Here is a 27,679-nt window from a genome sequence, read left to right as displayed (position 1 = left end):
TCAATTATTTTTAGTTAACAATAAATAAATGCAACGTTGGAATAATTTTGCATCTTCCTCAAATGACTTGTATTCATAAACATGATATTTCATGAATTAAAAAATTAAGGGCATTTACAAGTCCTGCTTTGTCAAATACCAAAACTTACTCTATGGAAAAATTATAAAATAAATACAATTATTAATGAATAAAATATTCAATATAATATTAATGTCTTGATCTTGATTAACGCTAATTAAGTTTAAGCGAAATATTAATAAATTGTATATAATATATTGTATTGTATGATTACGCCACAGATTACGCAATAATTACGAAATTTTGTACTGCGCATTTCTAACTTCTCAAATATTTCCATTTTCCAAGAATGCGCGTCATTTATCTGTCAAAAAGACTGTGGCAAAATTGGACAAAGGCAAAATTTTGCAGTCGCAATTTGTTTTTAAATAAAATGTCCGCAAATACGCCTCCCGGAGTGAGTGATGGTGAGTTTCTGCTGTGTTTGCTGGAAAAGTTATTAAAGCGCGATTATCGATGTTTATCTTCGGTTTTAGCGGAAGAAAATAATGAACCATCCCCGCCAAATCCGATTGAAGGTATAGGTTCTAGAATCCGCGATTTAGATGTCGATACTATTCGAAGATATTTGGCGGAAAAGCTTGGTTTTTACGAGCCAACTGAGCCATCAGAAATAGTTTTGGATGAGTTGACTTTAGATGGTATTGTGAAGTGGATGAAAAATGAGCGATGCCAAAATGTTATAACTTTATCTGGAGCTGGTATTTCTACATGTAAGTATTTTTATCATATGCCTTATCGTTTAAAGAGTTTCTCAGTGCCTTTTAAAAATATGTACTTACATGATAATATTGTAATATTTATATTAATTTTTTTATATTGTTTACATTCATAATATTTTGTTTTTAGCCGCTGGCATTCCTGATTTCCGAAGCCCTGAGACTGGTATATATCACAACTTACAAAAGTACAATCTCCCCGAACCACAGGCAATATTTGAGATTAATTTCTTTCGACAAAACCCAAAACCTTTCTTCACACTCGCAAAGGAATTGTTTCCTGGAAACTTTAAGCCAACAGTTTCACATTATTTTATAAGACTATTGCATGAAAAAGGTAAATAAATGATCATTATTTTATTCAACAGTCTTTACGGATGTTTTTTCTACAATTTTAAATAACTAACTAAATATTGATGGAAATGACAATTTTTCTGGTATGGTGTATAAGCATCTTATCACATTGCTTTTTAATAAATTTTTTCCAATTTTCTTAGACTATATGTATCTAGTTACTTGAATGTTCAAATGTATGTCAGCTTGCAGAGAAGCTAGTTCAAAAAAAATATTTGTAGACAATTTGCATGCTTTTTTTGTTGCATGTTTTTTTCACCTCCAGTATTCCATTAGTATGTTGTTCCATTAGGATGTTTGCAATTAGTATCTTTTGTCTAATTACTTTTCTCTCACAATCATTTAAAACTAAGTCTTGTGTAAAAACTAAAAATAATAATTTTTTCCAGGATTATTATTGCGTCATTATACACAAAACATAGACACACTGGAGAGAGGAGCAGGTATTCCGGACGATAAACTGGTTGAGGCTCACGGCACATTCTACACTTCACATTGTGTTGAATGCAAGAAGGAATACTCACTTGAATTTATTAAAGGTACTGTGATATTCAATATGAAATAAATAATCTTTCTTCTAGGCTGGTTCACAATTAATAAATATTATACAATCACAATTAATAACTGAAAAGTTACAATTTTTTTTAAAGCAAGGTTTGAATTTAAAATGTATTGCAATACAAATTATTACACCTTGTTTTATAGTATTATGATTTTTTGAATTAATTTAATCAAATATTAATATTTATAAATGGCATGTTTTAAAAATTCTAATCTTTTCATTTAAATTATTAAAAGAAATCTTTGTACTTAGTTCCATATTAAATATATTATAGGGCAAACACATTATTTTTATTTATATTTTATTAGTAAATTAATTTTCATGTATAAAAAAATTTCAGAGCGCATTTTTGCTGACGAGATACCCATATGCACAGAATGTCCGGGCGTTGTGAAGCCAGACATTGTGTTCTTTGGCGAAAGTCTGCCAGACAGATTCCAGAATTGTATGCAAGAGGATTTCCAGAAATGCGATATGCTTATCATCATGGGTTCGTCACTTGAAGTGCAGCCGTTTGCGTCACTCATTGATATGTAAGTTATTTTATTTTATATGTATTACAGAAAAGTATTTTGTCATTACAAACTTTTTTTTTGTATTATCTATCATTAGCGGAATTTTTTTTCAGTTCAGTAGTTGCAGAGATTTAATGCAGAAATAGAACAAAACTTGCAATATTTCACTTTTCATAATTTTTTTTGTTTGGATTTGTCATTCGATAAGGATTTGCATAGATATAATTTATAAGCAATAAACATTATATTTTTAACATGAAAGAGCAAAGCATAATTTTGCAAATTTTGATGTTTATACAGGACCTCACTTAACTTATAAATAAATAAATAAATATTATAGGACATTATTCCTTACTAGCTATTGCCCGCAGCTTCACCTGCGTGGAAAAGATAAATTTTCATCATACAAACTTTCATCCCCTATTTTACCCCTTTAGGGGATGAATTTTCTAAAATCGTTTCTTAGGGGACGCCTACAGCTACGTCCTAACATCTACCTGCATGCCAAATTTCAGCCCGATACGTCCAGTGGTTTGGGCTGTGTGTTGATAGATCACTATATCAGTCACCTTTGAGTTTTATATATATAGATAGACATTATATTATTCACATTAAAGCAAAACATAATTTTACAAATTTTGATGTTTATACATGACCTAAATTAACGTCTATTTTCCATATTTAACCTCTCAACCACTGAGGGGCCAGATCCGACCGCGACACAATATATTTTCTATTGTGTCTGTGATTCCGGGGCCTGATGGATTAATAAATGATTTATTACAGGGTTCGATCAATGGTTCTGATAGATAAGCAAGCTGTGATAGAATGTTACATCTAAAATGAAAAAAAAAAAAATAGAAAAAAATAAATTAATTAAAAATTAGTAATTATATTTTAAGCTAAGAAATAGTGTAATTTTTTTATATTGAAAACAGCTTTAAGTATATGTAAACTATCTGTATCAACTTATGGATTGGAAATAAACGGGCTTTTTATTATTTATTTATTTATTTATTATTACAGGGTGCCAGACTGGTGTCCTCGTCTGCTCATCAACCGAGAGAAGGCTGGTGCGAGGTTGCCCGTCGTCCGCCTGTGGGGGCTCATGCACGGAGGCCTATTACTTGACGAGGACTCGTTCAGGGATGTGGCCAGACTCGGAGATTGTGATGAAGGGTGTCAGGAATTGGCTGACAAACTTGGGTGGGGGGTGAGTATCTACATCTTTTTACATTTTTAACGTGACAACGTCTTATAATTCGATAGAGCCGGCTGCACGCACGAAAAAACATGACTCATGCGGCGTTACCTCGCTCTGAGGCGTTCCATATAAGGTTTGAAGTGCGAGCGAGAGCGCGGAACGAGCGACAAAGAAGCACAATCGGACGTTGTCACGTTCAACTATCGTCAGTAAACCGACTTTACAGACAACCAATTTTTTTTACTATAAAAGAGATTTCAAAAATTAAACTACTAAGTAGGTACTAAGTGTTTTTATGTAGTTTGTGGCCTTTGTAGTGAATATATTTTTGTAATATAATTTATTAAATATCTAGAAGCTCTTTTGTATGTTATATCACTACATATTATCAAATAATTTCGCCTAACCTAAGATCTGTGATCTGCGATAAATTAAAATATGTACAATTAAGTAATTATTAGAGTAATTTTCATCAATATAAGATTAATGTAATAAATCTGTTGCTTAGTACTATTTAAATAAATAAATAAATAAATCATTTATTCCACTTAAAACATTAAAAATTAGAGCGACCCAGACTCCTAAGATAGTAAGAACTGTTTTTCAGGAGCCTGTGTCTTCCATTTACAGTTACACGACACGAAAAATAAAATCAGAGATAAATTAAATAAAATCAAAAATAAATTAAAAATTTACATGCAATTAAAACTATTAAAAAAAAATCAATAACAAATAAGTACATACCGCAAAACAAAAAACAAAATGTGTCTAGCTGTATCTAACTAATTACAAATAAAGCATGTCCAAAACAAATTTCGAAAATTATATCAGTACATAAATAAATTCATCTAAAATTAAATAAGTTAGTAATTATAAAATAAATTGAGCAACAGATATTAAATCAGCAAAAAATCAAAATTAAATCGAAACAATGCAACAATAACAATAAAATGTAAGTTAGTAGTAAGTTATTATAGCTAAATATTACAAATTACAAAATTTGACAGTACTATTTGAGATTTATGCATCCTAAACAAAACAATTATGTCTTTAACACTTATTTTTATATTATCTCACATAGCACATCTTAATTCACAAACAATTATTTCAGGATGAGCTCCGCGCTCTAGTAGCTAGCGAGCACAAAAGGCTAGAACAACAGGGTGCGGTCACACACCCCCACCCTCCAACCCCTTCCACGGTCACCGAACCAGTACCAGGCCATAGCGCTACTGAGCCGAAGCTATAAATATGAAACAAGTGTATACCAGTGTTGTCAAGTTACATAGAATAGTATTCAAATGCTGTATAAGCGAGAATTTTTTAAGAATAGAAAGAATTTGGTGTCTCTTAAACGTTAAACCGAAAGAGTAGAATTAATTCGATTCAAAATTCAAAATTCAAATTAAAAATTCAAAAATTATTTATTGTGGTTGCTCTGGTGGGATCACGGGTGGCCGAGAGATCAGAGACCCATCAGGGGAAAAGACGCGGATTCGAATCCTGCTTCGTAGAATTTTTTCTATCCTTTAAAAATTTCAAATTAAATAGTGTCAGTGTTTTGTGGTGTGAGCTATAAGTTATAAGTTACAAGTGTTTTTGTTGGTGTTTCAAGTGTTATTGGACGAAAGAAAAATATGTACGAGGAAGGTACAGTATGATTCAAACTTAATGGCAGCTCTGAACATTGTACGATCCAATGCGCGGAAAACAATTTTAGATATCAGTGGGACACCATTAAGTTTGGATCAAACTGTAATAAACTCAAAAATGAAAGCAATATATTTTTATTTGTCTATATAATAAATAATCTAACTATAAAAATAAACATGGCTTTTGCATAATTTTACAACTGAGAATGAAATATGAATCCACTTTATATCTTACACAATAAATGTTTCAAGTCAGAATTTTATAAATAGCTTTTGTCTTGCTTACACTTATTTAGATTGTACTATTCTTTCTCTTTTCTGTACGCACAAGAGAGAAGGAAGTACGATCGAAAAGGAAATGGCATTAAATTTTGTATACTGTTAGTTAAAGAAATTTTAAAATTAAATAAAGTTGAAATGTGGAAGAACTATTAATTTTTAATAAAAATAATGTTATCATAATTAATTATCTTTAAATGTTAATTTTTGAATTTTGATATAATTCTAAAATAGTTTTAAGCTAGATTATTCGACTATAAGTACATTTTTCGTGTTTTCGACCTTTTGGGTTTTAGATCCTTAATAAGGAGTACATACACCTAAAATTAAAATGCATAATAATGCAATTTTTCTTCAATAAACAAGTATAATATTATAAATAATTCTTCTAACACAAAATGTTTCTTGAATATGAATGAAAAACTTAATATTGATATGCATTTTAAATTTTGGTGTATGGTTCCTGAGGGTTATATTTATGGTTAATATAAGTTTTAGGATTAAATTATTTGAGTTGTTTCTATTCTGTATTGGTATTAACAAATAATTTCAAATATTTATCAAGTCTGAATAAAATACATACATTTTAAGAATAAAAAAAAATGTTTTCAAAAAATTTGCTATAGTAGATACTATTGACAATTATTGCTTATTTTTTATGAATTTGGAAATGTAATTATAAGCATTAAATTGTAATTTCTTCTAGTTGAGAGTTATCTTTCAACAATCTGCTATACATATAGCTATTTGTACTATTTATTACAAACCACTTAAATTAATTTTATTTGTGTGATATTTGTGTTTATGTGGGGTCCTTAAGGTTTAAATAATGTGTAGTTTTATTGGCATAGTTTTAGAATATGTGGGTTCATCCAACATGGTTTCCATTTTAATTAAGCTATGTAACTTTTTTAAATATTTAATGTAGAAACAGAAATTTAAAATAACAATGTATGTATGTCACGTTTGTGCTGTTTCAGCTTTTTTTTATTTTTATATAGTGCACAGAAATACACTTGCACTGATTATTAAGCTATTGCATAGCTTCTATCGCGGGCCTTGAGCGCGGGGACCGAATCCAGAAATTTAGTAACGAAAAACCTCACGCTCCCCACTCTGACGGGCGTGGAGGTGTGGCTTGAAAGTTGAAGGTATAGCATGCAATAGCTTTACCGCGGCAGTCCCCGAGTGCCACACGTCTTTTATTTTAATATAAAAGACGTGTGGCACTCGGGGTATAAGTTTAAATAATTCCAAGTAATCAACCCACCCTATAGATAAATAGATTTTCATAGAAAACAATATATGTAGTAACTTATTAAATAAATAGGTTACGATTAAGTGCTTCTGCGCAGCAGTTAAAGAAACATACATCTAAATATAACACAGTTCCTCTAAAAAAGTTCAGCAATATTTATAAATAGACATATTAATAAACAAATAAGTACATATTATTCAATGTGTTGAAAGTTGAAATTCAGTAGATTTTAGAGTGTAAAATCTAAAAAAAATATATCTTAAATCGAGTTTTAGAGCTAATTATTCATATTTCATAATACCTAACACCAAAATAATTATCGATTTTTGATATTTAAAAAATCTGTCTAATATATGTATTGAATTAAGAAAACTGTGTAAAATATAATTATAAATAAAATTATTTAAGTATTGTTTTCTCTCTTTATGTGGGACTTCTCTCAAAATGAATAAACTTAGTATTATCTATTTTTTTTTAGAAATAATCACTTCAACAATGCTTTACAATAATTAATAATATTAACAAATTATGAATTATTCAGAATCCAGTTATTTATAAAGCATTTAGGTATATTCATAACTCACATGACTTATGAAAATATTCAAGCAATATTGTATTGTCATTAATTTTGTTTAGAAAAATTTTAATAGTTAGTAAATTAGTAGATAATATGAGAATTTATTTATTATTTTTGTATAATATAACTTGTGCTTATGTTGGAAGTTAAATTAAATGTTATCGTGTAAGTATGTGTTGTTTTATTTTACCTTACCTATTTATTTTTAAATATAACATGCAAATAAGGTATTCAAAAATATCAATTCCTAAACAAGGAACCTATGGTTGTATTAAAAACTAGCGGTCCGCCCCGGCTTCGCCCGTGGTACATAATATTTACGTTTTCTCTACATAAGAACCTTCCTCGTACTTCAAGGAATATAATAAAAAAAGAATTATCGAAATCGGTTCAGCCGTTCTCGAGTTATGCGCTTACCAACACATTTTGCGATTCATTTTTATATAGTTATAAGAAGATATAAGCTAGTTATTTAATTTTTACCATGTAACCTTCCCTTTCGATCCAAAGCACACGGGACCATGATGATTGAGGCTAATAGACAGTAAAAAATCATGAAAGGAAATTTTTCAACAAGAATCCTTCTCTGAAAATCTTAATATAGCAAGCGTAGTAAAGTCCCCAATCAGTTATTAGGTATACCAATGCAAGATGTGCTGTTTGAATACAACATTCGGTTTTTCCAGATCCGATGAAAATAAGATTCGTAGCGTCACCGGGTTGCGTTTTGTCGGTTAGGGCTCACGCACATGGGGACAGCGGCCATCGGCCACAAAACGCCGCCAAAGCGGCGTTATGTACTTTTCATACATTTTATATGGACTCGCCGCACACGGTTGACGCCGCCACACTCTACAAGCTTCCAACTTCTTACTTCAACGTGGCAGTGCTTTGTGGCTCGTGTGCGACTGCGGCGACACTTGCCTACATTGCTTACTCTTTTCGGTATAGGTATATGGGGACCTTCAAGAAGAGAGCATATTCCTACTTGAAAGGCCGGCAACATGCTCACAATGTCTTTGGCACTGTCGGTACATATATAGACCGGGAGATACTGACACAAAATTTCGAGTCATTTGTAACAGGATGGCGGTTCTACAGGGTTCTTAGTACGCAATGACAAAAAGAAAAATGATGGTGTGAACGCTGGTACCGGCGGCTTAGTCGCGTGGGCGTTAGTCGAACTCGTCGGAAAATAGCGAAAGTCAAACGATTTGTAACAGTATGGCACTTATTTTTCCTGTAAGTTTGAGGATCAACGAATATAAATACAAAATTTCAAAGATCTAGGTGTTGGAAATCTTCACTTATATAAATTAATAATAAATTTATTTTTCAAGTATGACAGCACTTTTTCCCCCTACTAGAAGTATGGCAAATATAATAATGGTCACATTTTATCAAATACTCTCCAAAAAGCCAAATGCAATACTGGTACAAAAAGATAGGCGAAATAAAAAAAATTTGCAGATTTTCGGCGGTATGGCGACCATTTGGAATCGTCCGAAAAGTATGGCATGGCGATTTTCGTAAATGGCTGCACGACGATGGTTACCTGTGATAAAGTTAGCTTGGTACAAATGGTTGAATAATTGTTTTTTTTAAATCAACACATTCGCGTCGGTATGGCGGGCTGTAAGTCATACCGGAAAAGTATGGCATGACACTACCGCCTACTTCTTTTTTATGGGCTATCGGTAAATTCTAAAATTTTTGTGTTACAAATCGTTTGACTTTCGCTATTTTTCCGACGAGTTCGACTAACGCCCACGCGACTAACCCACCGGTACCAGCGTTCACACCATCATTTTTCTTTTTGTCATTGCGTACTAAGACCCCTGTAGAACCGCCATCCTGTTACAAATGACTCGAAATTTTGTGTCAGTATCTCCCGGTCTAATAGGCGACGTGGAGCACTTACCACCAGGTGACGCGTCTGCTCTGTTGTGTCCTCTTGCATAAAAAAAATATAGGTATTCTATCTTAGTCTTACTACGCAGTACGTGAATGTGTACGTTATTATGTTCGTGAATCATGTGTGTAGAATGTTTATGTAGATTAAGATGTAGATAACGCGGAATAGCTCTAGCCTCCGCCAGTTTGTTCCCATCTTCGTCAGTTTATATACCATGTAGTGTATTATGTGATTATCTTCTTATATATAAAAATGAATCGCAAAATGTATTGGTAAGCGCATAACTCGAGAACGGCTGAACCGATTTCGATAATTCTTATTTTATTATATTCCTTGAAGTACGAGGATGGTTCTTATGTAGAGAAAACGTATACATGTACCACGGGCGAAGCCGCGGCCGGGGCGGACCGCTAGTAGCATAGAATATAATAATACTCTATGAAGCTTTTTAATGATTATTGGTTAATGAATTACTGATATTATTTTCTAATTTTGATACTATTTGTTACGAGCTCTATGCCTCTACTAATATTAACGATTTCGGAGCAAAGCAGTACCATAACTTATTACTTTAATAGAGTATCTACTACCTTTAGGCAGTTAAAGCCATTAAGTGCGCTTATATACCTAAGTCAGGTTTACGCATAGTTTTTCGTTGATGTATGAATTTCTGAGATATACAAAGGTTGAATAAAAAGTAAGTACATTAATTTTTATAAGTTTGTCAGGATAAAAAATTCCTTAATAGGTAAGTATTTTCATTGTTACAAGTTAATTGAAAAATAAAGGACAGGTTAAAATAAAAGTCATATTAATTTAACATAAATCTATTTCATTACAAATTACAATATACAATGAGAAGTTTATGTATCAGATGATGTAGTCACAGACTTAACTTATAAAATGTAAATAATTAAATAGTAGCTCTAGCTGGTCCAATAGGTACTGTTTTAAGGCACTGAATTTAGAATGGACACCATAAGTTAGAGTAGGTTTGATAATTTACAATATTCTATAAATATATCTTTAAGAGCACAGGTACCTCTATCCTTACAGAAGCTAAATGAATTAATGAAATATAAATATGAATACTATTCTATAATTAATTCAACGCTCGAGTAGCAACTTAAATCTCAAAGTATTTAAAATCATAGTTAATAACTAGAAATAAATGCTAAAATAACTAAAACCTACCTGTCCTGTGTACCTGTCTCCAAAAATGAAATTTGTTATAATTTAATAACTTGTATGTAAAACTAGGACACCTTACATTATCGATTGTAACATTCTTCATTATACTTAGTACATTTTTTATAAACTATTTACTAAAATTGATTTCTATAATGGGCGGCAGTTTTAAAATAGCATTTATTTTGGAGTGAAACTTCTTAAGGCGCGTGGAGAGTAAAATTTCAAGATCGCGTCATGGCAATAGCAACACGTCATGGAGTAAGACGACGATTATCATGATCTTTGAATCTTGCCAAAGAAGTTTCACTACTGACACGTGTGCTCGGCACACACGCTCTTTTATTTACTTATTACACAAACATTGAATTTTCATTTTAACATATAAAAAAATAGAAACAATATTGGCTATAAATAAATTAAAAAGGTGTCCATACTCCATATTCCTTTACATAAAAAAGATTCTCCGTATTATTTTTTCATTCTTTAGCATCCGTGATCCCCTCGGAGCTGATAGCGAACATGGCTTCTGTCTCTGGTAAGCATGGACTATCATATATCTTGCACACCCTGTTATCTCCCCTACCCTTTCTCAAGTAAAGCCTGGTGGTCGAAGCATGTGCTAGGATGTGACCTCCGATGGGCTTCTTGGTGTCTGCGTTGAACACTCCTACGGAATCCACTTGAGCGACCACTTGGTTGGTTATTATTATTGCTACTCCAAACTGAAATGATTGATATTAGGAAAAATGTTAATATATTTATGTGAAACAAGTAACTATCTTGTATGATAGCTAACAGAATCACTAATCACCTTGTTGGATATAATCCTGTATGAGAACTGTTCTGAAAAGACCAACTGGATGATTTTTTTGGTATTATTAATTAATATCATCTGATTAATGTTTTTTTTTTGCACAGGGAAGTATTTGTATAATACATTCATTCAGGGAAATGTCTATCTTGCATATATTTATGTCACTAGATTTCCGCCCGCGGCTTCGCCCGCGTTTTTAAAGGAAAACCCGCATAGTTCCCGTTCCCGTGGGATTTCCGTGTTAAAACCTATCCTATGTGTTAATCCAAGTTACCCTCTATATGTGTGCTAAATTGTAATCGGTTCAGTAGTTTTTACGTGAAAGAGTAACAAACATCCATACATCCATACATCCATACTTACAAACTTTCGCCTTTATAATAGTAGTAGGATTATTTATAAATTATTATAAAAACAACATTTCAAAAAGGTATCTAACTCTACAAGTAATTAATTGTATCCTAACCTCATCAGCCAAACGAAGCAGCATCCTCATGAATCTTCCAAGATGTTGCTGTCTCGGGTTCAGTTCTCCGCGACCAGAGTAATCTGTCCGGTACAATGCTGTCACACTGTCCACTATTAGGAGGGAATACCTGGAAAAATAATAAAAATTATATTACAAATAAATTATATTACAATTACAAATAAAAAATTTTTTTTTTCTTTTTTAAATATGTCAGATGATGTAAAAATAGCAATAAAATATACATTTCTAACTATAGATATATAAGAAAACTAGCTTTCCGCCCGCGGATTCGCCCGCCTTTTCAAAGAAAAACCTGTTCCCGTAGGATTTCCGGGATAAAACCTATCCTATGTCCTTTCTCGGGTATCAAAATATCTCTATACCAAATTTCATGCAAATTGGTTCAGTAGTTAAGGCGTGATTGAGTAACAGACAGACAGAGTTACTATCACATTTATAATATTAGTATGGATGTGTAAACAAAGTTAAGCAAGCTTATGTTTATACAATCCTTTAAAATTAACTACATATTCCAAAATTCCCATCACAAAACACCTCCATTTCATACCTTATTTAACTTTACACTGTACCTTGATTCAGCCATCATAGCGCAAGCCTGCACCAACAGTTGTGTCTGATGATCAGTATTATAAGCCCTAGCGTAGGCCACATTGTCTAAAACCGCGGCTCCTTCCATCCCATATCGCTGAGCTACGGCTAACAATCTCTCTGGTCGGAATGTGCCTTCTGTATCTATGTACATGCATTTACCCTCACCGCCTGATTGCTCTATGGGCAACTGAAATTGTTTTAAATGTGTTTTTAGTTAATTTTAGTGTTAAGTATTATGAAGTAGCTATTTCATTTTTTCGTATTATGTGCAGCTTAAATGACAAATTATGCTATGTGATTGTTTAATAATTAGAAATCATGGATTTTAAACGCGATTTATTAATATTATAATCCAAGGGTTTCATAGACTTGTGATCATGCTCAATCCAAAGTGTGCGAAATGTCCGTAAAACACAAGAAATAACTATGTTATATGATTGCTAAAAAAATTGAGGATTTTTAAATAATTATTACTAAAAGAGAGGTATTTACTTGTGAATTAATAAAGTGTTAGTTATTGAACCAAGTTTATTTTCAATTTATACAAATATTTTCATATTGTTTGCATAATATGTATAAGACAGTATATAAATTTTGTTTTTGTGTGCATTGTACAATTAAGTGTTTTCTATCTATCTATCTATCTATAAAACATACCTGACAGGTGACAGCAAGTGTGTGACATAGCTGTGTCTTGCCTGTGCGGAATTCACCAAAGATTTCTGTGATGGAGCCAGTTTCAATGCCACCTCCGAGTAGTCTGTCTAATTCCTTAGATCCTGTCGTCAATTGAATTATCTCAGCTCTGAAATGTGATGTTTATTTAATTTTTAAATATTATATCATAAGATTACATGAATTACAAGGGATTTAAAACAACATTCTATTAATAATTGTAAAAGTAAAGCTACAATGGTTAATAATTAGGAAGTATTAGTTTGCAAATTAGTTTCTTTATTAATTGAAATTGTTGAGCTCATAAAATATTTAACAAATGTAGAAAATATTTCAAGCAGTTTACCTTGGATCAAGTAAGACTAAACTTGAATTGGAAAAGCAGTTATTTTTTTTAAATAAGCCCTTATGGATCTACCTTTTCTGATGAAACTCTGTAGCTGTAGTGAATCCCATAGGCACAAGTTTCGAAGCCTCTGCCAGTATTTTGTCCGCTTTTGCTTCTGAAATGCCTTTTATAGTTATCAACCATTTTTTAGGTGCATAAGCAACTGATTCCACAGTGTGATAACCAGCTTCTTCTAATTTTTTAATATCCCCTGATGTAATGCCATTGCCCTGAAAAGTTCAATTAAAAAATAGTAAATAACAACGGTTATACAAACAAATAAAATTATAAGTTAATCCTTTACATTTTGAAATGAGAAAATCAAGTGCAGAACATCTTAACAGTGTCACATACTTAGCTAAAATAATTTCAAGATCCCAGAGAGTAGAAATAACTGCAATAAGTTCAAGAATATGAAAGACATTAATACATCCAATTGAACTCTACTACGCCTTGTCCTTTATTAACTAATAAACTAAATTACATAAAAGATGTATTACTAAACTCTTACCTCTAGTTTGCTTATAAGTTGTGGTCCACAATCATCTAAATCTTCTGCATCTAAAGTAGCAGTTGCTGCAGACGCTGTTGCAGTCATTGTTTACAAATATCACCGAAACATTTACTGCAGCGATACAAACGATAATATTAATTAATTATAAATATAATCTGTATCTTTGTAGTCTGTAATATAAAATCTACAAGGACAGCTTCAGGATAAGAGTTAACAAATTCAAAATTTATAAACACAATGCATGTTTCGAGTTTCGACCTGTTATAAAATGTAAATGACATTTGACATTTAAATTTTAATAAAAAAATGACACGATCGAAAAATAAATTTCACTATAAATAATGAATATGACCGTTTTTTAAATAATAATATATAGTTTAAGTTTTGTGTAGTAAAATTGGCAGAATCTTTTATGTTACTTTCTAAATAAATTTAGTTTAATTTTTACTTTTACACAAATATCTGACATTTCCCGCCAATTCTTCTTCCACCACAGTATAAATATATAAAATTCATAGATAAATAAGGTAAAAATAAATATGTGAAATAACAATAAATACGTAATTTATATTGTTTTTATTTTATTGAATGAATTTTCTTTTAAGAAATCGTTGGCGTTTTTTAATTGAAATATTTCTTTACAAGATATTTATTTATTTTCTTTAATACCATACGGAGATGCTAAAAAAACATGTACACATAAGCACATTTACATGGTCGTTTGTTACAATTTCATAAAAACCTTATATAGGGTGAAAGGTAAGACGTTTGACGAATTTAGACAGGAGCTTCTACTCATGAAACTGAACAACTTTTGTTCTACAACTTTGCTGAATTCGTAAAAAAAAAATTGGACTTTGTAAGGAAACTTCGCTAATCAGCTGACCGATTTCCATACAAACTCCACATTTTTTTGTACGAATTCAGCAAAGTTGTAGAACAAAAGTTGTTCAGTTTCATGAGTAGAAGCTCCTGTCTAAATTCGTCAAACGTCTTACCTTTCACCTGGTATAATATTTTATACGTAACGTACGGTCAGGCGAGCCAAATTTAACCCGCCATTGGTGACGTGAATTTGACTTACACCGTTGGTGACCCCGGTCTCACGCACCGGGGTTTTTGACTACGAGTTTTTCTGTAATTTGCGGTTCATGCTACTTTTCATTAGGATGGATATAAAATTTGATCTTTTATTGTCAATAAAACATAGGTATTTCATAAATCAAATCTCATTTATTAGCATAAGACAATATCTTTGGAATAACTAACATTTTCAAGTAATTTAACAAAGTTTTTTTAAAACTCAAAAATAAAGCAACAATCTTAATTATTTAACAATAAAATTAGGCTTATTCAGTCTTATGACATTGAAAACATAAAATGAAGTAACATAAATGGTAATACTTCGACCAAAAAAAAAAATCACAATAAGTACTAAAATCACACAAATCTTCAACAGCAAAACAACTAGAGCAAGTTGGTACTACGTGCGATCTGGTTCGAAATTATCTGGTTCGAAGTCACTTCCAGATTCACTTTCCGATGACGTTTGTAATCTGTCCTCATCAGATACTGCTTCTTGCAAAAGAGCCTCGAGACGACGCTGATTACTTTCGTAAGACATGCTGTGACAATGTTCACAATTTGAACAAAAAATACGGAATTTCTTGTAAAATATCGATCAAATCTAGCAAAACGCTTACTAATAATAGAATTATATGATTTAACTATAAATTACAACAACAGCTTTATCAAAATAAATAAATAAAAAAAAAATACACAATAACCATTTGACTTACTTAGTTGGTGACACCGGTTTCACGCACCGGGTTGGGGCCAAAACTCTGTAACGTGCGCCCGCGTCGCTGTCACGGGGTAGGGGTAGGGTAGGGGGCGCGAAATTAGGCAGCTACTCGAAACCACAGTGTAATTCGATAAACGGTGACAAAAATATTTGGGTTTCTTTAACTGCCCGGTCTCACAGACATATAAGGTCACCAATGGCGGGTTAAAAAATTACCTAAATAAAATTCGTTTGAATGGCGCGATTTATGTCATTACGAATCAACGAATGAATAGGTTTTTTAGTAGGTAGGTACCTATTCACGTAATCGGTAATACTCTTATATTTTTGGATAGTGAGTGAGCATATCACTGAAGTCGAGGAGACGGTGCATTTTAATTGCCCAAAGGGACCTTTACGCAAACTCAAGCAAATGCAAAATCGAGTGTTTCACTTTTCCAATTTCACGTTCAATTGCTTCTTTAAGATCAATCGTTTCAAAGCTTGCTGCTGTCTGCGTTTTTACAAATTAGGGTTAATTTAAATATTTGAGTCTTAAGACACAAGAGACCAATTAGGTATCCCGCATCATCCAATTGGAAACTGTTGAATAAAATTTGCATTGTAAGCTGTGGAGCACAAGCTTTGCATAGCACTTTTGGGGGTGTGAAGCGTAAAGAAGACGAACTTGTTAGAATTTTAATTAATGGTGTTTAGTATTTTTATGGAATTCATTACATTATATTATATAGAATAATATATTTGGTATATACATTATACATACATAATTAATTATTCTGGAAATCGTTACCGATTAGTTTTTTAGCGCCATCTATGTTTAAAGTGTGTGTATTTATAATATCAACGTTGTAATTTAGTTGTTATTGTGGCTATAGTACAAGAGTAATGAAACAGATGTCGCTTTATTTAACCCTATTCTTGGTACTGTGTACAATTTGATACATTCAACTTTAAAAAAATCCCGAGAATTTATCTAACGTTTTTTTTTTTACTTTTATTATTTAATATGGTACAAAATATATTTATGCTCAAAAAATAAACACTTTTGAAGTGCTTGCAACACTAAAATCGTCAGTAGAGCGCAAGATGGTGGACCGCATAGAGTAATATAATATATACGGGTGGACCGATCGAATGCGTCTACGCATCGCAAAGTAAGATTATAGATTATTTATTATATTTTGTTAAAATTGTTTTCAAAACTAATCTAATTTAAAAAGCTTGTTATACAGGGTGTCCCGCTATTGGTATACTAAGCGCGAAGGAACTTGTAGTTTTGCATACACTGATCACGTAAAAAATACTTAAAAAAAAATTACGTCCAAAATTTTTTGCTAAATTTTTCCTGAAAATCCATGTTTTCTTCTCTAGCTTCGCGTAGCCGGCATATACCGCTTCTCTTATATGAGCATTTTATCTATGAAAACATAATCTTAAACGATAGCTCACGTGCTGGTGGCAAAGTTGGGCGGCTCGCTTGTTATGGGTGTACACATAGAGTTTTAAGAATTCATCTATTTGAAAAAAAAATGAATCTGGAATTTTTTAATTATTTTTTACGTACTCAGCGTATGCAAAACTATAACCTCCTTTGAGCTTAGTATACCAACAGTGGGACACCCTGTATATTCTAACTACTAACGTTATTTTCCAATACCTAAATAAATTGTTAGTGCATGTAATCTTCATTGTTTTTCAAGTGTAGCAAATATGATACATTGCTAGATAGCGAACATTCTACATATTTTTAGCTGTGTATCAAATATGTGACATTGCCAGATTTGTAGAGATGTACTATTTCGTTTTGTTTTCCAAATCGATTATAGCCAAGGGGCCAAAATGTAGTCATTATGTATGAAAATTATTATTTTTTTACAGGTAATTTCCCACTTAAACACGCAACAACAAAGAAGAGCTCGGCAAGTCGTAGTAGCTCTTGTTCCAAAACCGGGAGCAAAATCAGATTTGGTCGAAATAATACTTCTGAGGACGAAGTTCAATATTTCTCCCGCCTTCCTTACTCTGATAGCAGTTCGCCACCTCCATCATTGCCATCTTCAATAGAAAACCTAAATCTTCTCTCAGATGACGATATTGAGGTCAATGAAATAGTCGCTTCAAAGTCTTTAGTACAAGCATACAGTCAACATTCAATTCAGTCACCATTGATTAATCCTTGTTCGCCATCAATTTTATCGCCTAATCCATTAGTAACTGAGACCAGATCTTCGTGTCCGATACCGTCACCTTCATCGCCATCTGTACTAGCTGCACCCTCACAATTAACTTCACCGCGAGTTAGTAACTTGAAGCGGCATCATCAGTCACCACCAACGTCGCCATTATTTGCAAATTTTCCTTCAACGTCTACTCGTTCAAAGAGACCTAAACTTGTCACAGTAAAACGCAAAGCAATACCACCTAAAAGGTTAACACCTAAATGGGATCGGTTCAAATTTACTGGTTGTGCAGAAGTAGATGAAATCGTGTTTGAGCCAAGTGAAGAGAAAAGCTCAATTGAATATTTCGGCATGTTCTTTTCTGATAACATAATTTCTCTCGTAGTGCAACAAACAAATTTATATAGCACACAATTAAAGGGTCATTCAATAAATGTTACAGAAAATGATATCAAAGATTTTCTGGCAATTCTTGTATAATATATGGGTATTCATAAATTACCAGCTTAGACAGATTATTGGGCTAAACATACGCGAAGCAACAAAGTAGCTGATATAATGACCCTGAAGAAGTTCCAATTACTGAGGCGTCACTTGCATTTTAATGACAATTTGAAAGACGATTGTGAGACTGATTTTTTACTTTATTGTATTGATTGATCTCAATTTACTAATCATTAAGATTTAAGATTAATAACATAAGTACTAAGGCTGTTAATTATTATTCTAATTTTATATGTCTGTAGAAGAACATAATAATTTTATATTTTACTAGAGGTCCGCCGCGGCTTCGCCCGTGGTACATATTTCGCAATAAAAGGTAGCCTATGTCCTTTCTCGGGTATCAAAATATCACCGTACCAAATTTCATGCAAATTGGTTCAGTAGTTTAGGCGTGATTGAGTAACAGACAGACAGACAGAGTTACTTTCGCATTTATAATATTAGTATGGATTTTTTGTTATTTTACGAAGAATATTGACATTTTAAGTTTTGTTTTGTTACAAGTATTTTATTAAAAAAACTGATTTGTTTGGCACTGAAAAGTTGGCATTGTAGCAAATTAGATACATAGATTTTATAGTGTTGATTGTTAAGGGCTTGGCAATGTATCTAATATGTTACACTCAATAAATGACAATTTACTGACATTAAAATTTTTTTATTATTTTTTACCCCTTCTATAGCCACATACAAACATATTAAATAAGTTTTTTTTCAAAAATAAAAATAAAAATTTCTTGCCAAGTATAGGGTTAACGAGTGATAATAATTCATAGAAAGAAAATAAAAATAAAAATAATAGGGATATAAAAACACGCTAAAACTCATCAAATTAATTTATTGTTATCGATAAGTGTTCAAAGTTTGAATTATATCCGAACCTATAATGTGGGTTGAAACCATGGTCAAATAATTTGTCCATGGTTGAAACTGAGTCTACAGGAGCCAGTTAGATAAAGTACCTACCTATATACAAACATACAAACATACAGGTGAAACTGATAATAAGCGTGTTAAAATATTTTTAAATCGGTCCAGTAGGACCAAGTAGGATAAGCAAGTAACGTAACGGCACCAGTCTTGTACAGATTAAGGAAAAAATTGAAGTTTTTTGCATATTTCTCGTAGGTTTTTTAACTTTATTGGATATTGTTAAGTTATACCTTTAGTTCAATGTTAGTTTAACGTAACCAATGTTAGAAAAAAGATTACAATGCATAAATAATGAAGTTATTTATAAATTAAAAAAACACTTTTTTGCACCAGTGATGGACAGTAAAAATCTAATGATGGACACCCAGTTTTGGACAACATCCAGTTATGAACACCCATTTATGGACTGTACCTAATGTTTTTTCTCCAGTTATTTACACTTGGAGAAGACTTATAGTTATCAATAGAATCTTGAAAATGATGATTGGAATATAATAAATCGGGGATGTATTTATAAAAAATAGTACTTATTAATTTTTTTGCATAGTTATAATATTTAAAACAGTCTTAATTTCCATTTTCTAGGCAAAAATTGGACAAATGCATCGTTAAATACGAGTTATGTCCGTTAAGAAACACCAATATGGGTTTTTTTTCTCAATAAGTCAGGGATGAAAAATATAACTAAAAAAAGTACTGCCATTCCATCCATTTTGGGACTTCTTCTTCTTCGTCATATCACTCTCGTCAGAGCGAACGTGGTCAACATGAGGTTTGGGGGGGTAGATGTTACCCGCTTCACGATGTTCCACCATATCTCTCTGTTTCCTGGCATTCCGCTACACTCGTGAAGTGAATCGCTAATCTGAATCCGCCAACAGCCTTAATCTGATCGGTCCATCGATATGGATTCCAAATTGTAGCACGAGGCAAAAAGCTTTTTTTAAACTGTTGTCAAGATGGTGTGGATGAAATTTAAGCGTGTGTGCTATATGGTGGTGGAATTTAGCAGCAGACAGCGATCCAAACAGTTCATCAGAGAACTCTCTATGATAGATGCGTTACAATACGCATAAGTATGCGACTTCTCTACGCAGTAATAGAGAATGAAGCCGAGAACGAGTCGCACAGCACATAATGACCCATTTTTCTAAAATATATATTCATCATGGGTAGATAGATATTATGTTGTTGGACCCATTAGTGTAATTTTAACAAAAAATGTCAATGTCCATTATAGGAACCAAAGCAAATCCAGTCATGGACAATTGTTGTACAATATTGGAACCCTTTGTTTGAAATGGTCGTGATAGGTATATTATTAATCAGAATAAAAAGACAATACAGAAAAGGGCATGTAATTAATACCTTTAAAAAAAGTTTATTTTCGACATATGTCCATAAATGGATATATCCATAGAATTAAATCCAGTTATGGACACTGAAGAATTTTATTTAAACAACTTATCCTATCATGATACTAAATCGTGTAATATTTCATACAATTAACTACTATAAATAAAAGTAATATCAAATTTTGCTAATATTTATACAAAAATTCTTATAACCAAAATTGTGTCCTCACTTCCTTAAGGATTTCCTTACTAAAAACGGATTTCTTCGAAACGAGTCGCAGCAACTAAACATAACGTTCTGCCATCGTCTAACATTTTGGCCGAATAAGATGAAGTGTCGTATTTTGATAGCATAAGAACCAAACTTTTATTTTAAGTATTGCCAAATTATATAACGTTAATTTTGGTCTTAATATTTAAATTTAATATTTATTTTGTCCATTACTGGATGCTTGTCCACCACTGGTGCCGTTACCTTACTAACAAAAAACAAACGCTACCTACTTTTAAATTTTAATATGTACACAATTAATGTTATTAATCGACTTTCAAAAACAAAAAAAAGGAGTTTCTATCCATTCACTGGAGGTATGTATTTTTTTCGTATGGGTACCTATGTTCATTGATATTAATTATTTTATTACTAGCTATCCACCCGCGTCTTCGCCTTCGTATAGTCGTTCGTTCAGCAGTATTGTGTGACGGAGTAACCAACAAACATAAAAACTTTCCCATTAATCATTTAAAGTAATAGACTACAAGCCCGCATATGAAAAAAATATGGGTCAAATGAACCACCACGGGACTTATCTAGTACGAAAGAAGAGCAAAAAATAATAAGATTCATCACTATGCCGTCACTTGTAAGCTGTCCAACTGAGTGCAGATGAGAATTGTAAAGTACAGGTAGACTCGGTAAATTTTGGTCATATATTTTTGTACGGCATTCTTAACCATCGATAGATCCATTAAAAATAATAAGAAACCGCTCAGTGCCGTACAAAAATGTTGGTCCACCAAGTCGGAATTTTTATTTAATTTCCGAGAGTTACCGGGGGTAAATTTGGTCATTTGACCATGTACGGCATCTGTGTCATACTATTGCTATACTGCTTTTAATCCATTATTCCGCAACGCCGTACAAAAATCATGGGGACAAGGGGAAAAAATCGAGAGTTGTAATCCCCTCTCTTTCCCCACTCTAGGGGGTCATTTGACTAAGTACGGCTTCGGTTCCAAAACATTATCTAGCACTCAAAAGTACTATTAAAAGCAATGCCGTCAAAAAATAATTGTTCTTTTAAATGTATACCAATAATCATCTTAATTTTATCGAATTCCTGATATCCCTTAACACGGCAAGCCCTGAAATAATGTATCCAGATATGACCTGAATTGTTTTTAGTGACAGTAATTGATTAAAAAATACTATAGTAGAGAAAAAAATAAAATAAATTTTCTGTAAGTAGGTTTTTCAGGATGTCCGTTAAAACGGCCTTTGCCGAGAACCCCGTTTTCATTGCTGTCTCAAAAAACGGACAACGCTGTCATACAGCTTATAAAATAAGTATGAGAAAATAAAATATTGCCATAATATAACACAATTGAAAACAATTTCAAGTAGCATTTTATTGTTTTATTGTAACACCATATTTTCAATATCTATTAAAACAAAAAATTCTTCATTTTTAACTAAATACCTAACAAATAATAATTGAGCCCTCCCGAGCTCAATCACACTGTTTAGTTGTGTGGAATGTTAAATAACATGTCTAATTTCGTGTCAAGCAACCTTTGGTTTCATTTATTACAAATAATAATGTTTTTCTAAGTGTGAAGTGATATTTGGCCGATGATAAGGACATCTAGACGAACTGCATGTGGTGGTCGAGGAACTACCGGTTTTGTAATAGACCCAACAGATTTAACTGATCTAACATTATTTTCGTCATTAAGAACTTAAATACAAATAATGATATATATATAATTCACAACTCTAAAGCAAGAAAATCCTATAAAAATGATATTTGATGAAAGTACGAATCATGGCAATGACCGTTTTTTGGGACATGTCAAATGGTTCTTAGTTACCTGTATCATCGGCAGTGTCCTAAAAAACGGACCAGCTATATTTCGTAAAAATTGTCATAGAATTATTTGAATATTTCGTAATCTTTATAATAAAAACAACAGTTTATCTCACCTGAAAGCTAAATCAATAGAAAACAAATACGGAAACTATTTCAATAAAGCAATTTTTGACCAGAAACATACACCATCACCAATTCCGGGAATCCCAAAATTCAACAGTCGCCTGCACACGAATCAAATGTTCTCTATAATTTGCATGAAGGACAAAAATAAAGGATTGTTATCATACTTTCTCCAACGTAATCAATTTTCTAGATTTTTTGAAACGTTCAAGATTTACCCGGCAATGAGTACATGTACTAAAAAAGTGACAGAAAAGCTTTAAGGGTTTTTGGTCATATATTTTTGTACGGCATTCTTAACCATCGATAGATCCATTAAAAATAATAAGAAACCGCTCAGTGCCGTACAAAAATGTTGGTCCACCAAGTCGGAATTTTTATTTAATTTCCGAGAGTTACCGGGGGTAAATTTGGTCATTTGACCATGTACGGCATCTGTGTCATACTATTGCTATACTGCTTTTAATCCATTATTCCGCAACGCCGTACAAAAATCATGGGGACAAGGGGAAAAAATCGAGAGTTGTAATCCCCTCTCTTTCCCCACTCTAGGGGGTCATTTGACTAAGTACGGCTTCGGTTCCAAAACATTATCTAGCACTCAAAAGTACTATTAAAAGCAATGCCGTCAAAAAATAATTGTTCTTTTAAATGTATACCAATAATCATCTTAATTTTATCGAATTCCTGATATAAAGAGCTGTAAGGTCATTTGACCCTGTACGGGAACTTTTTTTTTAACATGATATTGTAAAATTCAATTGTTGTATAGTATTGCCGTTCAAAAGAAACTGTTCTAAAAAAAGTTATAGAGAAATGCAAAACCAGAAATTTTGTTAAAGTTTAAACATCGTAGATTAATGAAATATAATAGTTTTCTACACTTTATTCGTTGTTTTAAATAGTATTAACATAGATAAATTAGGAAAAAACGATGCCGTACATTTTTGTGCAGACCACATCTTTTAGGCTGATGAAAGCGACGAAAGCTACAATTTTAAGGGTGCTTTATGGCCATTTGATACAGTACGGCATTAACATATTTTTACCCAACTACGGCAAAGCAAAAGGAAGGTTATGGTTTTGACAGGTCAAGTATGTATGTTCATCTATTCCCTCGTAACTTCAAACTACTTATCAGAATTCGACAAATGACATATCATTAGAAGCGTCTGAATTGTTCACTGGATAACCAGCGACCAGCTAGCTAAAGGCTATATGGGGTTTCACAAAATCTAATGTGGCGCCCTCTAGCGGACAAAACATACGGAGTAAAAAAATAAAGTTAAAATAAATATGCCGTGTTTGGTATCATTTGAAAGCGCTTTACTTGTACATTTTGAATATGTATATATTACTAGCATTTGCTTGTGACTTTACCTGTATTCATGGGCTGATTGCATATAATTCACATCTTTTCGTTCATAGCTTTTTTATTAGTTCATCAATTTAACGGAGTCCATTCCACATGACTCCGACTTTCCAAAGTGATAATTAACCACCTCGAGCTTCTTAATATTAATGTATATTTATATTTTATTATCAAAATATAAAGCAAACATTTCGTTATATGGATTTTTTCTTTTTCAGATTTTTCCCCTTTGAACCAACGAAAATGTACGGCACATGAAAAAATATTATCTATGCATAAAATACTTTAAAAATAAATTTATTTCGTGTTGTGTCAAATGACCCCCTGGAGTGGGGAAAGAGAGGGGATTACAACTCTCGATTTTTTCCCCTTGTCCCCATGATTTTTGTACGGCGTTGCGGAATAATGGATTAAAAGCAGTATAGCAATAGTATGACACAGATGCCGTACATGGTCAAATGACCAAATTTACCCCCGGTGACTCTCGGAAATTAAATAAAAATTCCGACTTGGTGGACCAACATTTTTGTACGGCACTGAGCGGTTTCTTATTATTTTTAATGGATCTATCGATGGTTAAGAATGCCGTACAAAAATATATGACCAAAATTTACCGAGTCTACCTGTACTTTTCAATTCTCATCTGCACTCAGTTGGACAGCTTACAAGTGACGGCATAGTGATGAATCTTATTATTTTTTGCTCTTCTTTCGTACTAGATAAGTCCCGTGGTGGTTCATTTGACCCATATTTTTTTCATATGCGGGCTTGTAGTCTATAATATTAAGTAAGTAGTAGGATAATTTCATTAGTATATATGAGTACCTAAACCCACAATATTATTAATGATTGAGTTTCTTAATTTATATTATTAATATAGGTATAGGTACCAATTGATTTAGAAAGGTAAAGTAGGTATACGATGTTTCTCGTTAATTATGTAATTAGTAGGTACCTACTCTTTAATACAAATAGTAATATATTATAATATTTATAATATATAGGTAATTATATTTTGGAAAGGTGTCTTTCAGAATGTGCATATAGGTAGGTACCTATGTAGGATTGTGTGATTGTGGGTAGGTATATAAATGTGGGATAAGAAGGCAATACAACGGGCAGTAAATAAAAGACATCATTCAAATAAAAGCTTAGCTTTATTACTCGTTATATTCACGAAGAAACATCCCTCAGTGGTATCAACAAGTCTCCACGCTGACATTTTCATACTAATACAACTTAAGTATTTCACCATTGTCAATACAATCCATTAATTTTGAATAAATTTTAACACAATTTAGAACCGCCAATTTTTTTACCAATTTATATAAACGCAATTGTAACATTCCAACCACCCGGAGACGGCCAGATTAAATTTTGAAACATTTTTTTCGATCACAATACTCCACTTTGCCTACATACACCAAAAGTGGATGATCCTAAACATTCACGGACAAAGACACACGCTCGTAAAATATAAGCATTATGACAATGTGTTATTTATTATTATTATATTAATGTTGTAGTATTAAGAACCGTTATAATTAATGCGTTAGGTTAGGTTAGTTTTTGTGATATAGGTATATGATTTGTCAGAGGCTCACAGATTACAATAGTGACCCGCTAGCAGCCATTGTTAGACAAATACCAAGGAATCGTTTACAATTTTTATTTCCACTTTTTCACCTTAAATGCCTTTAAATTTAACTTTTTACATCCAGAACCATATAAACATCTTTTAGTCATTTATATATTTTTTTATCTATATAAAAGGGCCGACTACACTGCCGCAACGCGACCGCGCCGGTCAACTTTTTATTTACAAATGGTTAATGATCCTAAACGTTTAATATCCGATACTATTCTTAAAATTAAATACAAAAAACACATGACATTTCTAAATTTATCTAAATGTCCCATTCTTGCAATCGCTATAATTTATGAAATTTTGATTTTTTACACCAACTTTAGAAATATCAATACAAAAATACTCTTTTGAATAAAATTTTATACACGACTCATTTATATCGTCGGCGCGGACTCGAAGCGGTAGCGAAGGCGCCGTGAAAGAAAAAGCTTTGAGCCTCGTAACCTTAACATCATGAAATTTGTACTAAATATATCGAGACGAGCGAACGCGGGCCCATATTACTTAGCCGAAATGCGAGGATATCGAAATTAATGCCTAAACACTAGTCAAATTTTAATTTTTCTTAGCAACGCGGTAAGTTCAGCTTCGTTCAGCGGAAAATAGAATCGTTTCGTCGGTCTCGAAGGGCAGAGCTTACCGAGACGTTGCTACTTCATTTAATTTTGTTTTCAATTTTGATACTAATTTTTATCACCGGAAACCGCGCCCGCTCGCAATAATTTACAAATATATTATACGAAAACGGAGTCACAGTAATTAACTGCCATTTACCAAAATATATTAACAACACAATATATAAAGTTACGTTTACATACGAGAATAAGAAATGAACGTGTATCGCTGTTACGAGTGAAGACCACAAGGATATTGAAATTATCATTTATTTTAGTACTAATTATTGAAATACAAAATAACGAACGCCCCTAGATGTCGCAGATCGCGCAGATCGAGTCGTTATCTCGAAGACGCGTTCGGTCTCTTATCTAATTAAAAGCGTCGGCAGTATTTGTTCCATGACATTCTAATAGTACATCCGTGCTCAATTTTTGATCATTTTATCAGACAATACAAATGAATGACACTTATTTTTATAACTACCTAATTTTCAGCATTTCCCTTATTGACTTTCTCATATAGAAAAGTTTATACAGCTAGTTGGTACATCTAAATGTTTCTAATATCCAAAAATGAAATGCTACATAATAGAGTCTATTACAATTTCGAAAATTTAGGAACCATAATACCCAAACGTGAAACCAAATACATTTATAGTGTATTTTCGTCTTTATAATAATTTTGAAAATAAATATTTATATCATTTCACCACGATAGATCCAAACACTTAGTAGACGGAATCCAAAATATTAAAAATGTAAAGCAAAAACATTAGATAGATACAATTTATTATATGAAACTTAAGTAGACTACATCTAGATACAAAATTTGGAAACAATGAGAGTTGCCAAAAGACAATTTTTATAAATCTACAATACATATTATAGTTACAAACATGAGCTTTACATTCAACACCGAATTTTGTACTTTTCTGTGGGATAGCCCCTTGATCACTGTGGACTTAAATATTTCGATGTTTCAATCTTGAGTCTTTACAATAATTTAGAAAAATTGTCAACCAATAACTTATAAATAATTGAATATTTGTTACACACCAATCGGCTCGATCGTTATGTATATCCATTGTGGTCTTTTACGGCTGCTTCACAGTGAATCACTCAAGTATAAAATCCGGAAAAATTCAATACAAAACCAAATAGGTATATATATAGTATAAAATATATCGTCATAATTGTTTTTCACCTTACCAGAAAGCATATTTTCAAAGAAATTGAACGGCTCCAAGTATCTGCAAATAACGGCATGTCGGTTGAA

At 32.3% G+C, this 27,679-nt stretch overlaps 2 protein-coding genes across 3 annotated transcripts; one reads left to right on the top strand and one right to left on the bottom strand.

Moving 5' to 3' along the window:
* Positions 1–325: 325 nt before the first annotated feature.
* Positions 326–6,912, top strand: LOC149900512 (NAD-dependent protein deacetylase sirtuin-2-like). Of its 2 annotated transcripts, XM_090112208.1 has the most exons (7): positions 326–486; positions 556–792; positions 929–1,135; positions 1,542–1,691; positions 2,055–2,247; positions 3,256–3,442; positions 4,545–6,912. In XM_090112208.1, exons 1-7 carry the CDS (start codon positions 369–371, stop codon positions 4,680–4,682), a joined length of 1,230 nt encoding a protein of 409 aa, XP_089968334.1. In that variant the 5' UTR covers positions 326–368; the 3' UTR covers positions 4,683–6,912. The 2 variants fall into 2 exon arrangements, with proteins under 2 accessions (XP_089968334.1, XP_089968333.1); XM_090112207.1 differs by having other exon boundaries at positions 331–792.
* A 3,227-nt stretch (positions 6,913–10,139) lies between these two features.
* On the bottom strand, positions 10,140–14,039 carry spn-A (RAD51 recombinase homolog spn-A). The gene is made up of 6 exons (XM_090112640.1): positions 13,775–14,039; positions 13,294–13,493; positions 12,858–13,005; positions 12,179–12,387; positions 11,586–11,715; positions 10,140–11,027 (listed from the first exon to the last, which is right to left on the bottom strand). The coding sequence occupies exons 1-6, from the start codon at positions 13,859–13,861 to the stop codon at positions 10,782–10,784; spliced, it is 1,020 nt and encodes a 339-aa protein (XP_089968766.1). The 5' UTR covers positions 13,862–14,039; the 3' UTR covers positions 10,140–10,781.
* Between the last annotated feature and the right edge of the window lie 13,640 nt (positions 14,040–27,679).

Source organism: Colias eurytheme, chromosome 18 (genome assembly GCF_061535395.1).
Source record: "Colias eurytheme isolate Ceu_HAF_F1 chromosome 18, ilColEury1 Martin Lab GWU primary, whole genome shotgun sequence".
NCBI classification, from domain to species: domain Eukaryota; kingdom Metazoa; phylum Arthropoda; class Insecta; order Lepidoptera; family Pieridae; genus Colias; species Colias eurytheme.
Note: the sequence above shows the minus strand (reverse complement) of the source record. Positions and strands in the feature narration are given on the sequence as shown.

Excerpts from the sequence above, each read along its gene's own strand:
- LOC149900512 (XM_090112207.1), top strand. The coding sequence starts at position 369 with ATGCGCGTCATTTATCTGTCAAAAAGACTGTGGCAAAATTGGACAAAG. Across the intron at positions 2,248-3,255 it reads TTTGCGTCACTCATTGATAT|GGTGCCAGACTGGTGTCCTC; the intron begins GTAAGTTATTTT and ends TTATTATTACAG. Across the intron at positions 3,443-4,544 it reads CTGACAAACTTGGGTGGGGG|GATGAGCTCCGCGCTCTAGT; the intron begins GTGAGTATCTAC and ends CAATTATTTCAG.
- spn-A (XM_090112640.1), bottom strand. The coding sequence starts at position 13,861 with ATGACTGCAACAGCGTCTGCAGCAACTGCTACTTTAGATGCAGAAGAT. Across the intron at positions 13,494-13,774 it reads AACTTATAAGCAAACTAGAG|GGCAATGGCATTACATCAGG; the intron begins GTAAGAGTTTAG and ends TGAACTTTTCAG. Across the intron at positions 12,388-12,857 it reads CACTTGCTGTCACCTGTCAG|TTGCCCATAGAGCAATCAGG; the intron begins GTATGTTTTATA and ends AAACAATTTCAG.